The 16,602-nt window shown below is 43.7% G+C and overlaps 1 protein-coding gene across 1 annotated transcript in view; it reads left to right on the top strand.

Moving 5' to 3' along the window:
• The window catches only part of LOC120848723, an 82,211-nt gene that overhangs the window by 36,858 nt on the left and 28,751 nt on the right, over positions 1-16,602 (top strand). Inside the window, exon 3 of the mRNA XM_040220735.1 lies at positions 4,105-4,160. Within this exon, the coding sequence (XP_040076669.1) occupies positions 4,105-4,160 (56 nt within the window). The remainder of the gene's footprint in view (positions 1-4,104; positions 4,161-16,602) is intronic.

The raw sequence follows: 16,602 nt of genomic DNA, 5'->3' as shown, positions 1-16,602 counted from the left end.
CTGCCATAGTTTAGAAAGAAGAACTCAGGCCAGTTTATTCAATTATTAACGCTAGGGAGTGATTCTAGTTAGTATTTAGCGAAAGTAGAGAAATCATTTACTGGCTCCTTTAACTGTAACTATGAGTGTGTGTTCACAAATGGTGGCGCTGGGTAGATAGAATAATAACACCGCGTATTCTTTCACCGGAGTGCACACTTGGTTATTTCTTTTCACTATATAAATACCTAGGAACAATATCTTGTTGAAAATAAATGCAGCAAAACAATTCGCCTTCCCCAACGCATAATCAAAAATCGTCTTATTGCCTCTGGTTTCTCCAGGAGTGCTCATGCATCACAGGTCGAAAAGAGGGACATTTTGATGAAATATAACGTCCCATAAATATCCCTAGCCTCAAAACCTGAAACTGTGCCAAAAAATTGCATATTTATAGTCCTTAAATGAAACCTTCCCCAAGTCAATCGGTCCGAGGGTTGCTAAGCAGTTGGACCAGACGTTTTCCATTGGAAATTCACTGGCAATTTTGTAACATACGCATAGATTAACCTAAAACCAAACTTCCACCTCGTTATGTTTCTCGCAAACTTACGAACAGTAAAATATTTAAAAGCTTTTCGTGCGGCCGGACTTGCTAACATAATATTGTTTATAACAGAAAATTGATGATAGGAATATGCGGCCAGATAGACTAGCGAAGCTTTCCATGCAATGGTTGCTTTTTGTATATATAAATTGATAATATCGCTGCTGTCATGAAGTCCTGACATCCCTGTGTATCTTGTTTCCTTTTATGTTCTCGTTGCTTTTGTTTTCTACTTCCCCCCCCCCTTGTTTTACTGTACTGCACCTGGGGGATTACAGGTATTAAAAAAAGTAAAGCCAAGATGCCCAGGAATGGACGGGAATTCTAATACCCCCCCCCCCCCCATTTTTTTCTTTATTTGTTTCGGGGATTTGTTTCCGCAGAGGGGGCAGAGATAAAGGCTCAATGCCTGACATTGCTTCTGCCCCCTTCCCCCCCCCCCCCCCAATCGTACAGCTCAACATAATAGCAATTACAATCGAACCAACAAAAAATAACCGCTGTAACGAAATAAAACACGCTATGAACAGATAGCATAATGATTGGTATCCTGAATAAACACGAAATGAACCGTTCACAAAACAGGTCAAACAATTCTTTGAAGATAAAAACATCTGCACACTCTGTTGATGGGTAAATAACACAATATTCAAAAGGTCAAACAGGCACTGCAATGCAAATTTGAACTGTAGAAAAAATTACACAATGTTACACCCAGAAAAAAAAAGTTTTTATACCAAAAAAAATGCCACGCCATTTGCCACTAGAATTTATCTGCAAAAATGTTTGAAACTACCAAACGGCTGGTCAAAGTTTATGTTGATCTGTTCTATTAAGCATTTTAGTGATTGGAAAATGTGATGCTGGTCGATCATAGTTTGTTCTTACGTATGGTGTTTTTCGAATTGGGTTCCGTAATAAGTATGGATTAGAACTGGTAATGGGCGTCGAGTGTAGCCTATTTCTATGTATCAATTGCAACAGTTTTAAATAATAAATTTGATTTGCCTTAAGAATATTATACTTGATAAAGAGTGGCTGCGTTCTTAAAATCATTATGTCGTCTCTATAATTTTAACACATCTGTAGTATCTTTTCTTGTAAAATCATTAGTTTATTGTAGTTTGCAGCTGTTGTTGTACCCCAAACCATGATGCCGTAACTGATCCTAGAATAAAATAGGGAGTAATACACCGTTACTTTAAGCCAGGCAGGAATTATATTTTGAATTTTATAAATAATGCCAGTAACTCGGGACAAGTCGACTTTTAGTTTGCTGACGTGCGTATTCCAAGAAAGGTCCTCAGTGAACCAGACACTTAGAAGTTTTGTTCAACCACCTGCTCAACTACCGTGCCTTCAAATTTGATGTTTATAATGCTGTCATCTCGGTTCCCCGTCGGCTTAAAAATCAGATACTTCGTTTTATTGGTATTGAGGCTTACTCTATTCATTTGTAACCATTTGGATAATTTTGTAAGATATTCGTTGGCTAATTTTGTTACACTCTTTTTTGTTAAATGTGGAAAAAACACATTTGTGTCACCTGCACGCATTGTCATCTCGGGGCAACCTGGTATATCCGTTATATCATTTATATACACTAGAAACATCGTCGGCCCCAAAATAGAGCCCTGAGGAACCCCGTAACGTATTTTCATTTGACTAGATATCATATCATTTACGCACACGTATTGGTACCGATTTGTGAGATATGTTTTAATTAATTTTAACGCCGCTCCACGTACTCTGTACATTTCAAGTCTTTTTTTAAGTAAGATACCGTGTTGTACGGTGTCGAAAACTTTCTTTAGGTCTAAAAATGAACCTAGAGTGACAAGTTTTCTCTCAATATTCTCAACTCTTTTATCTTTTATTTCAGTCAGGGCTGATTCGGCAGACTTGTTTTTCTGGAATCCATACTGGAATTCAAAAATAATTTAAAATTTTTGAGAAAAAAAGTATTTAGCCTCTCATTGATAACGCGTTCAAACATTTTTAAAAACACAGAGAGAACAGATATCGGCCTGTAATTATTAACTTCAGTTTCTCCTCCGCCATTATACACAGCGACTACTTTTGCAACTTTTAGCTCATCAGGGAATTCACCAGTCTCTAGCATCTTATTTATTATATTTGATAACACTGGACTTATTATGCAAGGGGTGAATTTAATTGGTAAAGCTTTAATTCCATTCTCACCTGCAGCCACAATGTTATATAAACTATTTATTATTTTGTAAACTTCTTCATTCTGCGTTGGAGCAAGCATAATTGAATTTTGTTAATTTTTTTGTCTTACAGAGTCATCATTAGTTGTATTTTTAGCCGCGCACGTGACAATATTGATAAATGCGAATTCATTCCGTCTGCGAGCTCTTTCCCTGCCACACTTACATTATCAATTATCAGTTCCGTGACATTAAAGAGTTTTTGCTTTTTGTTTGTTAGTTCGTTTACTGTATTCCAAACTTTTCGATGGTCATTATGATTATGCTGAAAATTATTTTTATAATACTCACATTTTGCTTGTTTTAAGTCAGAGCTCAACTTGTTTCTAAATTTTTTAAACTCAGACAGTAACCTTAGATCGCGATGATGTATGAAGGCATAGTACTTGCGGTCTTCTTTTTTTTATACAAATCATTTGTTATCCACGCTTTTCTAATTTTTAGGCTTGGTTTTAGTTTCATACAGAGGAAATACTATATAATAACAGCGTTCAAATTTAGACAGGAAGTAATTATAGGACTTTGTCGGATCATGTTCATTATAAACGTCTTCCCAGTTTTCTTGATTTATTAAGTAACTAAAAATTCTTAGCGTTTCTTCGTTTATTTTGCGTTGACAATGTTTTTTTTTTATTTAGATTACTTTTCGCGGTTGAAAGAGTTGCAATGCAGAAGATAGGTAAATGGCCGCTTATGTCGTGCAAAATAACGCCGGCTGAGATCTGGTTACATTCTATGTCTGTTAGACAAGCGTCAAGTGATGTCGCAGTGGCTGAGGTAATCCTAGTAAGCAACGTAGGCCTCGGAACGCCGTTGTTAGGCGCATTCATATGCTGTATTCGGCAATTCCTATTGATTTTCTTTGATGCTTCGATCTAAGTTGACCCAGCGAAGGACTGCAGGATATTTTTTACGGCCTTCGAATTCTTAGTTATTTCACTTACACGACATCTGTTCAGCCACTCACATCTGTAAAATTTTGGCAAGTCACTTGAAGTTTTAATTCCCTTTGGGTTTCAAATTCGGGCAGGTTGCCTCAGAATCGGCGACACATAATTAGGAAAACAACAGATGTAAAATGTGGCCTTTTCTTGTGCAGTTTCTTGTGTCATCTTTACTTTAAAAAAAAAAAAAAAACAGGACTGCGTTAATAATTCGGGCAGTAAAACCTACGTTTTTTTAACATCCCTGCAATTGAGATACACATTGATTGGAAATTATATAATTAATTTGTCTTTTTTTACATTACGCTAATTCTCAGTTAAGATTTTCAATTGTATCTTTCAGAAAACACGTAAACGTAGAGATACAGGGAACTAGCAAATCAAAAACTGAGTTTTCTGGTGAGTACTCACTTTTACTTAAAAGCTTCGAAAGAGAAAGTAAATTCACACTCTTTCGAAGGCCTAGTTTTGAAGAAGTTCGTTCTTGCCCTATGAATTTTGTGCAAAGACGAAAATGTGCAATTTTTCATGTTCATCAAACAGGGTATCGGTGAATATAAAATTTTAGCGCCGATCTTCTGGCTCCAATGAGCACATTTCTTTTAAAGGGCATCTCTGGTCAATGTATTTTAATTTCGGATTACGACTGTTTCCAGCTAAATGACTGTCCCGAGACTACGAGGTATAATTGTTTTTTAGATGTGTGTAGCTTTGTAAATATATCACGGCTCAAAGTTTGGTTTCGGGCGTTTACGTCAAAACCGAGACTATCTGCTAGAGGTATGGCAACACTGATCATCAGCCTTACACCCGCGACGTGACATAACAAGTGTGCTGCGGTACGTGGTACAACCAATCAACCGCACCTCCACCGCGACGTGACGTCGCAAGGGTGCTGCGCCAGTGTTCCTTACTGAAAGCTAACCCGCTTACCGCCCGCTAACGAATAGCTAATCGCACCTTTAAAATTTATTTTAGTGGAGTACGCGGGCCAAAGTTTGACGTAATATTTCGGCTGTGTTTATATTTCCTGCTACTAAAGCGATAACAATCATTTATTTTGGTTTCGTTTTCGACCTGTATTTCCCTTTAAATAGAGAGTTTTGTCGTTAGCAAATAATGGAAGAAAATTTATGATCTTGCTCCTTCTAAATGACGCGCTCGGTACAATACTTTTTTAACGCTTGTTTGTAAGTTCTTCCGAGTTCCCTTGCTCACGGGCAACACAACACTGGCAAAAGTTTGTTTGATATAATAGATCTAATTGAAGAAAGATATCCAACAAAGCTTTCACACAGTGCCCAACTGGCAAGCGAACAAAATATAAACGCACGTTCGAGATGGTTAAAGGGTTACACCGGCCATTTTAGAGCGCAGCTCTTAGGCGCCCGTTGCCGGCTTGAGCGGCGTCGCCGTCGCCGTGGCCGTCGCCGTTGGCGTAACCGCGCGGTGCACTATGGGTAAATTTTCCCGAAGGAACCCGAGGTCCTCCCGAAGGACCTCCGGTTCCTTCGGGAGACAAAGTCAACTATACTTCGTTTCAGCTTCCGTCCGAGCGCAGCCAAAGCTACGTGCGGCCGGAGCCAATCACATGCCGGCAATAGGTCACGCGATCTCGCCTGCACTTTTGTATCACTCCGCTGCGCCGCCAGTCGGCCGCGCCGCCCGCGCTCGCCGAGTATTTCGTCTGCTACGGGTGTATCAACGATATCGACTGCTACAGGTTTAAAAAGTGCCCTTTCACGTTCTGAAATTTGGTCACAGGGGATGTCAGTACGTAGGCTGGCCGCTGGCATCTGTGTCCGACCTTTCCACCTGTTCGGCGTAGTTTCGAGTTGTAAGTACACGTTGCAAGGTCCCCGATGACCCGGCCGTTGATGTTTCCTTGTATTGTCTGGATATACCGGGCTCGAGGCGCAGTCCTTTCCACCAGCTTCTCGGCGTTCAATGTGATCGGCAGGTAAAGGGGTTCCCTGATTTCGCCGCGTATCTGAATTGCAGTGGCCCGGACGTTTTGCTTGTTTACAACGCGTCGGTACGACGCGGCCGGAGTCTCCTGCCGAATTTGAAAGTAGACATTCATCCCGACTTCTCGCGCCTGACGCCCAAAGGTGCCTTTGCGAAAGGACGTTTTGAAGCGACTCGGTGAGGAAAGCAGCGAAGCACATGATTCGGCGATTACGGGAACGAAATCACACAGAAAAACCGAGCGCTGCAGCCGTGTTGCCAGCGGATATACAAGTTTTCACCAAACCACATGCATTTACGTATTTAATAAAAATATAAACTTCAAAGATTTGATTCCTTTAGTTGCAAATCATTCTCAGCAGTACACATCTGGAATATTGTGCAGTTTTTACGCACAAAGCAGTTATTTTAAAAGAAATTACGTTTGTGAACTACTTTGTGGTGCGTAAGAATGCTCTTCTCGAAGTTGCGAACCGTCCCTCAGCCTTTGGCTGCGCTCGGACGGAAGCTGAAACGAAGTATAGACAAAAACAGCTTAGGGGGACCGGGGAATATAATATTCTGAGAGTATATACAAATTATGAAACACGATCAAGAAACTAATATGTACCAAATCTCTTCAATCAACTTACTAACAATTTGCAAGAAATCCAGTCACTACATGTAGTAAAAAAAGAAGAAAGAAAAATATTGAAATGGTGGCCAAGCAGGGTATATTTGAATCTGCAAGTATGCCCTTATATTTTATCCATGATCCTGCCTTGTCACTCATGTCAAGTAACTCTTGTCGCTTCTTTGCTTCTTTACTAATTCACGGCCGCTGCTTGCGTTGGTTTTTGTTGAGATTACTTTGCTGTTAAGCTTTTAGTCTCAAATATTTCTTGTTGCTTTTGAGTTTCGTTATCTGCTTTGTATATGGCTGATTCTCGACCAATACTCACGGTATCTTTCTTATATATTTATATATTTTTCATGCTTCTTTTGCTCGGATAGATATTTTTTCGTATTGAGCGTTAATTGTCGTTTTTGGTTTTCGCTACTGCTGCAAGCGGTGTTTCTTTTTTTACGCGGGACAAAAGTAACATATACTATTGTATAACGACGCATAGTTATTCGCAAAGAGTTCAGGATGAACAGGCCACAGCATGACACATCACGGGTTCCTGCATTTTAGTTTTTTTCGTTTGTTTTATTCTTGTTGTTTCCCTCTTTTTTTTTTCTGTAGCAAAGGCTCCGGGGGGGGGGGGGGGGGGGGGGGGGACATTTGCACACATGGACTGCCAGTTCTTACACACACGCACCTATGTGCTTAAGTGAGACGGTTTTGGAAAGTTTATTGAGGACGGAAATTGAAATAAACTATTTTATTCTATTCTAACTCTCTCACGTCACGCCACTGCGGTGGCGCTGCTGTCACCTTTACGCATGCGTGGATGTTTGTCTTACCGGAATCTGGTTTCTGCGCACGCGCTATTGTCCACACCTTGTGTGGGCAAACGCGGGCTTGTTTACAGACAGTGAGTTGGTCGATTCCTTTTTTATTCTTATCTTGTCTCCCAAGGTCTAGAGGTTATTTTCTAAGCCTTCAGAATAGTATCGTATATACAGGGTGATACAAGGAGACGCCAGGCTCTTTAAATCGACCGCAAAATTCGGTTTCTTAACCTATCGCGCTACGACTTTGTGCAGCGCTGCTCACAGATGGTGCATTTTTTTTTTCTAAAATTTGCAAAGAGCGAACTTACTTGAGGGAAAAATAAAGAAAGAAAAAGGCTTGGCTTCTATGGAAACGCAGCGACGCCACCGGTCTGCAAACAACACGGTGCCGTTTCGCTCGGGAGACAAGAGATGGCGCAACGAACGCCGCCAACGAACGAGCATACGGGCGCCGAGAGCCGGCCTCTTTAGCAGACGATATTTCCCATTCAAAAGCGGCCTGCGTTCCGCAGGCGGCGACAGTCGCAGAAACGAAAACAGGCGCGGTAACAACAAGAAACTGCAGTTCCTTGTCTGCTAAAGACGCCGACTCTCGGCGTCGTATGCTCGTTCGTTGGCGGCAGTTGGCGTCGCGACCGCTTGTGCCATCTCTTGTCTCCCGTGTGAAACGGCGCCGTGTTGTTTGCAGACCGGTGGCGTCGCTGCGTTTCCATAGGAGCTAAGCCTTTTTCTTTCTTTACTTTTTCTTCAGGTAAGTCCGCTCTTTGCAAATTTTACAAAAAAAAAAAAAATGCACCATCCGTAGGCAACGCTGCACAAATTCGTAGCTCGATAGGTTAAGAAACCGTATGTTTAGGTCGATTTAAGGAGCCTGGCGTCTCCTTGAATCACCATGTAGTTCAAAATCATTACCTTTGTTTAATATTTAATATTTTCGTTTTGGTCTACTGTGCTTTAGTCTTTTTAGCCTTAGAGCGCCCCGGGGCGCTCTAAGGCTAAAAAGCCTCTGGTGTTGAAAAAAGAAGAAATAAGTATATTTCTAGCCGGGGCGCTTCTTAGAGCGCCCCGGCTAGAAATATACTTATTTCTTCTTTTTTCAACACCAGACACTTCCTTCACCTTCTTCTTTATCGTTGGATGTAAAACCGTCAGTTGTGAGTTAGCGCCTGTCCTGTCCACTTCTTCGTCTGTCGTTGTCTTAGCGCTATTTGTAATTTAGTATGTATAACCAACTAGCCCGCGAGAATATTTTGATTTGGTCGATAGACCTCTTGTAAAACAGCACTGGGCAAGGCGGCCGCTTGTGTACATCAGCTCCGCAATATTTCATTACTTCTTGAGGATATCAAACCTGCTTCTTCAAAACCCCACCCGTGCCAGCTACAAAAACATTCCTGGATCACTACCGGTCAGTTTTTTTGTTTTTTTTTCGTGTCAACCTGTATATTTCGTGTTCTGGATGCTTGCGTCTGACATAGTGGCCTCCACCCCCCATTACTCATCAAGCTTTAATCCGGGCAGTCGCGCTGCCATCTGCTAATATCGGAGGGTTCTGCTGTGCGCCCGAGTGTCCTCGACATCCCTATTTTGAGTAGTGGGCGGTCGTTCCGACCTGTATATGATTTGGGCGCTTGCCTGTGGTGAACTTGGCAGCAGTGAGATGACATTAGGAGGTCAAGGAGGCAGTGTTATCCCTGCGAACAGAGTGACAACTCTGAGTGTGATGGCCAGTAATTTTCCTAGACACCCCCTGGTTGGGGGGGGGGGGGGGGGTATACCCCCTGGCTTTTCTGAAGGCACCCCCGTAATTCGCAACGACTCCTCTATTATCAATGCCCCCCCATAACCCCCCTTAAATTTAGACCCCCCCCCCCCCCTAATTTCAATTACTGGGGAAACCCCTGATGACGGCAACGCAGCGCGGCGTCACCTCGCCTTGTTTCGCGGCCTCAGGCCAGTGGTGCTTCCCCCTTGTGTAACTTGCACTTGCCGAGATTCGGAGACGCATGATATGTACCGGCTGAGCGACGACTACGGGTGTGCCGCGAAGCCATGGGTGTCGACTTGTGCACCTATCCTGTCCGTTCCGGTCGGTTCTCCAATCGTGGAAACCGGCAGATGCGCGGATGCTGTGGTGTGCCGTCTATCTTCGTAAGGTGCCCTAGTGCGAAAATGATTCTGTTGACTTTTTGTCTCGCGCAATTTTTGTTGTGCGCTTGTGATGTCGAGGCCAACCCGGGTGTTGACAACGTTGGGACCAACCCGTGTCCTGACGACCGCCTGGATCAGAGCCTTAGGACACTCCAGGACGAGATTGCGTCTAACATCACGCACCGAATGAAACGTCGACCAAACTAGATCAAATCAACTTGCGAGTAAACGACATCTCACAGCGTGTATCGAAGCTGGAGGAAAGGTTCTGCGAGGTTGCCCAGCTATCAGGAAGGGTTAAGTCTCTCGGATTGACTGTTAACGGTCTGAGGAGTGAGATGAACAGTTTCACGGAAAGGCGACATGAAAGTGAGGGTCTGGCCAATGTAGCTGACAACTTAAACAATCGCCTCCGCGGGAAGAATCTCATAGTTAAGGGTCTGCCCGAACAAGATCCTGAAACATAGGATGACACAAGAAGGAAGATTCAAACGTTTTTCTCAACACACTAAAATATAAGTTTCGGAGAAATTGAGCGCGCTCACACACTTGGACCCTATAGACCCGGATTTAACCAACCGATAATGATAAAGTTCCTCAACTACAAAAGCAGGAGCGTGGTTCTTGGCAATGCGTACAAGCTAAAAAAAAACAAAAAAAACTTGACATCGCTTCCCCGGGCAGCACACAGTATTGCACCAATATTGTAGTCGGATCGGAGAAATCGGGCGAATATCATTCGGATACTGCCGATAGGCGCTGGATCCTAAAGATCGGGTAAGTATTACTGTGATGTTGCCGATGCCGGTGAAACATCACTGGGGTCGGCCAACGCCACGCTGATATGCAGTATCCAGCGCCATTCTCCGGTACTTCGTTGGGTCTGAACCGGCTTTATCGGCCGGTATTAGGAATTCTTGACCGTTTCTAAAACGATACCAATAATTTTTTGGGTCAGACCCGGCTATGTCGGCCGGTGTTAGGGATTCTTGACCGTTTCTAAAACAATATTGACTCGGTCAATCGCGCCGGCCAATCGCGGCGGCCGCCGCTGTTGCCACGGGCCGCGCCGGGCTATGAGCGGCTGGGACTGGGTTTTTCCGTACAGACAAACGGAAACAACTTTTTTGTAATCACTTTTATTGGATATTAGTACGAAACGGACGACGCGTGATGTTTTCTAAAATCTCTAGTTCAGAAGCTTTTGTGACACAATTAATATTGTTTTTATACAACAATGTCTCAGCGGTGATTTCAGGTAGCGCGTCCTGACCAGGCGCATCCTAACTGCGGCAGTAATTCGCGGCACGTCCGCTTGGGAGCCTGGGGGCGGCACCCTTGAAGCCCCTTCCACCGTGTATGTTTCGGCGCCAAAATGGCCGATTGAAGCCAAAATAGATGTCACGTGCAGTTCCTCGAGTGGCCGGTGAGGGAGAAATTGCGGCGTTGCGATCGCTATTAGCTCGGTTCTCGAGTACGGATCAGTACCACTTCTTCAGAGCAGGCTCTATGGTAGTTTACCAACTGAGTGGCTCTAGTAACGTTGGCTTGGCCCCAAGTCCACTGACACGGCAGCGGCCGCGGTCATAGTATTACGCCGGTACTGGCCCATTTTCAAAACGATCGTTTACCGATATTCGTCCATCTCTGCCCAGTACTCGAATGATATCGCCGATTCTGGCCCATTTTTAAAACGATCGTTAAGCAATATTCCCCAATACTTAGCCGTGGTGCAAAACATTAAACTGAGCCAATATTGTGAGCAATATTCCCCCGACGCTGGCTCAGTGTCGCCGTGCTTCCTGGGCTAGAGTATGGGTCGAAAACGATTTCTCACCTAAAATGCAACTCATCCTTAAACAGCTGAGGGATTTCGCAAGGGCGAATCAAGGCGAAAACAGATACCGACTCTCCTACAACAAACTGTTTTCTTAAGAATGTGGTTTACAAATATGATCATACCACCCGACAGGTACCCTGTCAATATCATCACTCTTGGAACGTAACCAATCGGCAGCGTTTTCAAATCGAGTCCCGTTGAAAAGTTTGGTCAGCTGTCCTTTCTTGTCGCCAACGTTCGCAGTCTAATACCGAAACAGGATGAGTTTCTCTCTTTTATTGATACATGTTCCGCTGAAGTCATTTTGGGAACTGAGACGTGGCTCAGCTAAGATATAGCAAACTCAAAGTTGACGTTTGCAGGCCTGTTTTCAGCATATATCGAAAGGACCGGTCTTACTCCAGGGGAGGTGGGGTGATGATCGCCGTAAGAAAGTGCATCCCATTGCCATTTATTCCAGTTGATTCTGCGAGATTCTGAGGGTTACAATCGGAATAGGCTTTGAAAGGTGCTTTGTCAGAGTGTGCTACAAACGGCCGGACTCCGGAGAAGAGTTTACTGACCACTTAATGGAGGACCTGCAGAAACATTCTTCCGCCTGGCGGAATGTCCTCCTTGTCCTCTTTTTGCCATTTCTCTCTTATCTATACTTCGTTTCAGCTTCGGTCCGAGCGCGGCCGATGTTACGAGCCGAAGGGCCAATCAAACAGCGAAAGAGGCACGACGTCATGGAGTGCTCTCTGCAGTTGATAGGACCAGCCGGTATTCGCCGTCTCTCTCTGCGTGCTCCTCCGCCGGCTAGTCGTATGTAGTGCAGGGAGCACGCCATGACGCTGCGCTTTTTGCGCTGTTTGATTGGCCCTACGGCTCATAACATCGGCCGCGCTCGGACAGAAGCTGAAACGAAGTATAGTCGCATGGAAATGTGGGGGGGAGGGGGGGGGGGAGGCTTTTGTACTTGCTTCTTCTGAGAGGATAAGCCTAGAAAAGCTCATAATGCGCAGCAAGCTCTCTGGCCCCCCGCAAAGCCTAGCCCTCCGGGTGGATGTTTTAGGAAGCTGAAAGGCTGCGCCTGGCAGTCACCTATTTTAGCTGTCAAAGTTGTTTGGCTGTAGCCTGTGGCAAAGTCGACGCTTACTGGAAAGCTGCGATGCATCCCCACATCATTTGACCGTACTTTTCAAACTTATTCTCGGTTTCTCAAATAAGGAGTACAAAACGCATGCGCGAGATGTGGTAGTTTCAATATGTAAGAATGATTTTCATGTTTCCAAATCATTCAGAATCCTCAAAATGCCAGCCTATCACGCTCGAACCTGCCTCAAATGGGGAACGATAGAAACGATAAATGTGACCCAGCCGCAATCACCTTAGCGGATCTCTGTTTTCGTGGAGCGCGCACAAATTATTGTGTGCCCAACTCGCAGGATATGATGGCCAGCAAAACGTGGATGAATTTATATTTACTCATCCCAACAACCACATGAGTTGAAAGGGCAACAAGGGCAAGTGTTGATATTAGGAAGTTTTAGTGCAACATGTTTAGCTCTTGGGTAATGGCCGATTCACACGACGGACTGACCCACGGACGGATTGATCACGTGACGACATGTCCGCGTTTGTCAGTCTCCCGAGCACATCCACACGAGGGAGACGACGAGCAGACGCCAGCGAAGACGGACCAAACCTGTTCGCCACACCACAGTACCACGAAGCTCCGACATCGCACTGTGGCTCCGTTGTCCAAGAGAGAAATCGACGTTTGCTACCGCGATAAAGAATCGTACGCTGCTGTTACGTACAGATCGAGTCAAAACACCGTGTTAGGCTTCGCGCCAAGTGCCACTAGCTTTACTAACCCATGTCATGACAGTAACACGATCATGGTCCTGCTCCAGACGGGTGCGGTGTAGAAGCGACGAAGGTCTGGGCTCGCGGAGGGGCGCTTAGAGATGCCTTCACGTGCTTCGTGCTCGTGCACAACACTCAGGTAAGTACACCACAGCCACAAGAAATATCTTGCTCGGTGAAAGCCTGATCAGACGTGCATGAATTATCGCGCCCTGCTAGACGAGTTTTGACGGAAGCTTCTGGGCACGGACCCAGAGGAGTACCGGAACCTGCGTCGTATCAGCCGGACAATGTTTCTGCAGTTTCTTTCACACGTGAAACCAAGGGTCGAGCGACAAAATGAACCAGCGAACGCAAAAAAGCAAAAAACACAACAATGCGCCATTTTTGTTTTAATCGTCTAAAAAAAAAAAAGAGAGAAAACATTGTACCTTTGCCATACTTAACGCGTCTCAAGTCAATCTCCCGCCTAAAATCCGCGAGTGAAAAAGGCGCTCGACTTTATCAGCCCGCGCGTCCGCGGACGAGGCGCGCATCGCAGGAATCAGTGACGTGACGGTCACGTGGCACACGGTCCGCGGACGAGAATTCCGATTCGGTCCGTCGTGTGAATCGGCTATAACCGTACCCCACAACAATATGTAAGCTAGCCTTGCTGTGTGTATTCTTTATCGAGCACGGATATCGGAGTGGAAAACTGTTTTTTCACAACCGATACGGCACGATGATCCCTCCGGTACGAACTGTGCGTGCGCTCCCGCAGAAGTCTCCCATACGCGCAGTTCGTACCGAAAGACCCATCGAACCTTATCGATTGTGAAAAGCGGTTCCCTAAAAACTACCTAATAGGTAGTTTTCGTAGATCGTTTCCGCTGACAGGCAACGCTTTCCGCAATCCCTCTGAAGGCAAGGCTAGCGCCGCGCATGAGCAGTAGTGGCGTCTTCGTTCCAGAGAGCATAGCGGAAGTCGAAGAACAGTCTACAAAGACTCCCTATTAAAACCCCTATTGGGCAGTTTAGCGTGTCGTGTTATCGTTCAACCTTGCTTGTTTCGGTACTACAACATGGGCTGCCACTTTAGAGCATTATTTAGAGTCTTCAAGAAACTAAAGCAAAAGCAGCCTTTTTTTAGTGTCACGGGACTGTAATTTGACATTGTAAAATAATTATAGGCACAGTGAAACCCGTTTAGAACGAACCCACGTACAGCGAATTATTGTAGATATTGAACTCACAGAAAATTTAAATTAGAATGCATGTAAAAAGTGCTTTTTATAACGAACAAAATATTGGCTATATCGAACTTTCCCCCCAGGAAGGCTTCCAAAACACGCAAACAATTGCCTCCTAGCCTGTCCCTTCCCCCAACAGAAAAGTAGGAAAGAAAGAAAATTCCAAAAGCTTAAGCGGTGAACAAAATTGAGCGAAGAGAAGCGATTCAGAAGGGGAGATAACCTAAAAAACAAACTCTGCACGCATGCACAAAAGGAAAAACTTTTTGGCGCTTCGTTACAAGGAGGAATTGGAGGGATTTAAATGAAAGAGAATCTCTTGTGGAAGTTCGTTGTAAATGTTTTTTGCTATATCTTACAGTCAAACCCGTTATAAACGGGTTTCACTGTACAATCCTCCACCCAGTTAGCACGAACATACTAGTGCCGGATTTTCCCGTTTTTGATTTCTCCTTAGAAGTTAATAATGTTTGAAAACTTTTATATGCGAGTACCCAGGGATGGGCAGTATTTCAAATACAAGTATTTCAAATACGTATTTCAAATACTTTGTGTATTTTGCATTTGTATTTAATTACAAATTGGGTAATGTATTTGACGTGTGCATTTAAATACTAAAACGCGGGTATTTAAAATACAATTGTAATTAAATACAAATTTGTGGGCGAAAATACATCTTGTTTTTATGCATGGGGTTGTAAGATATAGTCTGCATCCTTTATTCGGCCATGGGGCTTTTTTTCTTTTTCTCCTCCGACTTTATTTTAAAGGCACTGTCCAGAGCAGGAAGAAAACTACGTTCTGCACCGAATGCAGTGTCTCTCAATCAAGCACAAGCGTTGAGTGACTTTGTGATTATGGTGCAAGTCCAGAGCAAGAATAGTGACGAAACCGACGTTCACAGGCAGACTGGCTAAATAAGTTCCTGTTACAACTTGTGATGCTTTCCAGCCTGATTTCCATCCATATTTTTGCCTAGAACATTCTAAATGCGCGGTCGTCCAGATTTTCGTAACTGGTGCGAGTTGCAACAATAAAAAATTCTCTAGCTAGTGTTGCGCGCCTTGATCGTCTCGGTTCTCTGTTGATCTATACCAAAATGTAATCGACAAAAAAAGCTGCTTGAAGCTCTGTACTTTTTTCACCTATTACGTCCAAGCTTATTACATTTTTTTGGTGATTATATTTCTATCACGTTACTAGAGCCTCGCACACTGACTCCTGAGTGTGCGATGCAAAATTAAAATGAGATACCCAGAAACCCGTTGCAGGTGCCCTGAAGTCGCTGACGCAAATTTTGAGGAATGAATTTGGAAAAGCATTTGGAGGAGACCAAATACGTTTGGTTGTATTTGTATCTTGTACTTAAATGCTTTTTTAGAAATGTAATTAGATTTGTAATTAAATACATTTTGACGAAGTATTTTGTATTTGTATTTCGATGCATATTTGCATGTATTTCGCCCATCTCTGCGAGTACCCAACCTAAGCGGTAGATCTTAGTGCAATACATTGCTGGGAAAAAATAGCAAACAGGGCCGATGTTGTGTTCGCGCTGACAGTGTCACGCATTGTAAGCATACCTCTACATGACCAGAGTAAATAAATGAGTTATAATGTACAAAGGAATTTGTTTTTGTTATCTAGCTTGATAGTTATTCATATATAAGCAATTCTGCAAAGAGTGTCAAATCGCTTGACGTAGATAATACTCTAAACTAGCAGTGTAAGAGAGTAGTCGCAAAATGTCTATCTCGCGTACTGGAGGTTTGTTCAAATGTTCGAGAAATAGACTTGTCCTTTACTCTGCATGGCACAGCTAGAACAAACACAAAATGGACATTTTAACGCAAGGGTCATGCAGATGTTATTGTACGGGAACCAATTGATGTAATGTAAGTTGGTGCCCAATAACAGCACTCTTTGCCGAAGCGTTTGTATTAAAATGACAAATATCAGCTGTAAAAAGAAACATTGTTTTCTTGTCTAATAAAATTACTTAATTACTCTGCTTGCACTAATCGTGTAGCAGTATACGTACATTGCGCCACACTGCTAGCGCGAACAAGACATCGGAGCTTTTTGCTTTTTCCCCCAGCTATGTACTGCCTAGTTCTAAGATCTACCACTTATGTTCAATACTCGCATTAATTATTTTTTAAATAAAATTCATTTCTCAGAGGAAAAAACTAACGAAAAATATCGCTCATAGATTGTTCATGCAAACCTCGTGGCCCTGTGTACCCATGTTTTTAAAATTTCAAACTTCTATCCTGTGTCAGCCCGTGCAATAGCACCGATACAAGCCGCGTTGAAGGGCAACAGAACACGTTAAACTCTCCCCCCCCCCCCCCTTCCTCCA

This window comes from Ixodes scapularis, unplaced genomic scaffold (assembly GCF_016920785.2).
Source record: "Ixodes scapularis isolate PalLabHiFi unplaced genomic scaffold, ASM1692078v2 PGA_scaffold0__279_contigs__length_252992795, whole genome shotgun sequence".
NCBI lineage: Eukaryota > Metazoa > Arthropoda > Arachnida > Ixodida > Ixodidae > Ixodes > Ixodes scapularis.
Note: the sequence above shows the minus strand (reverse complement) of the source record. Positions and strands in the feature narration are given on the sequence as shown.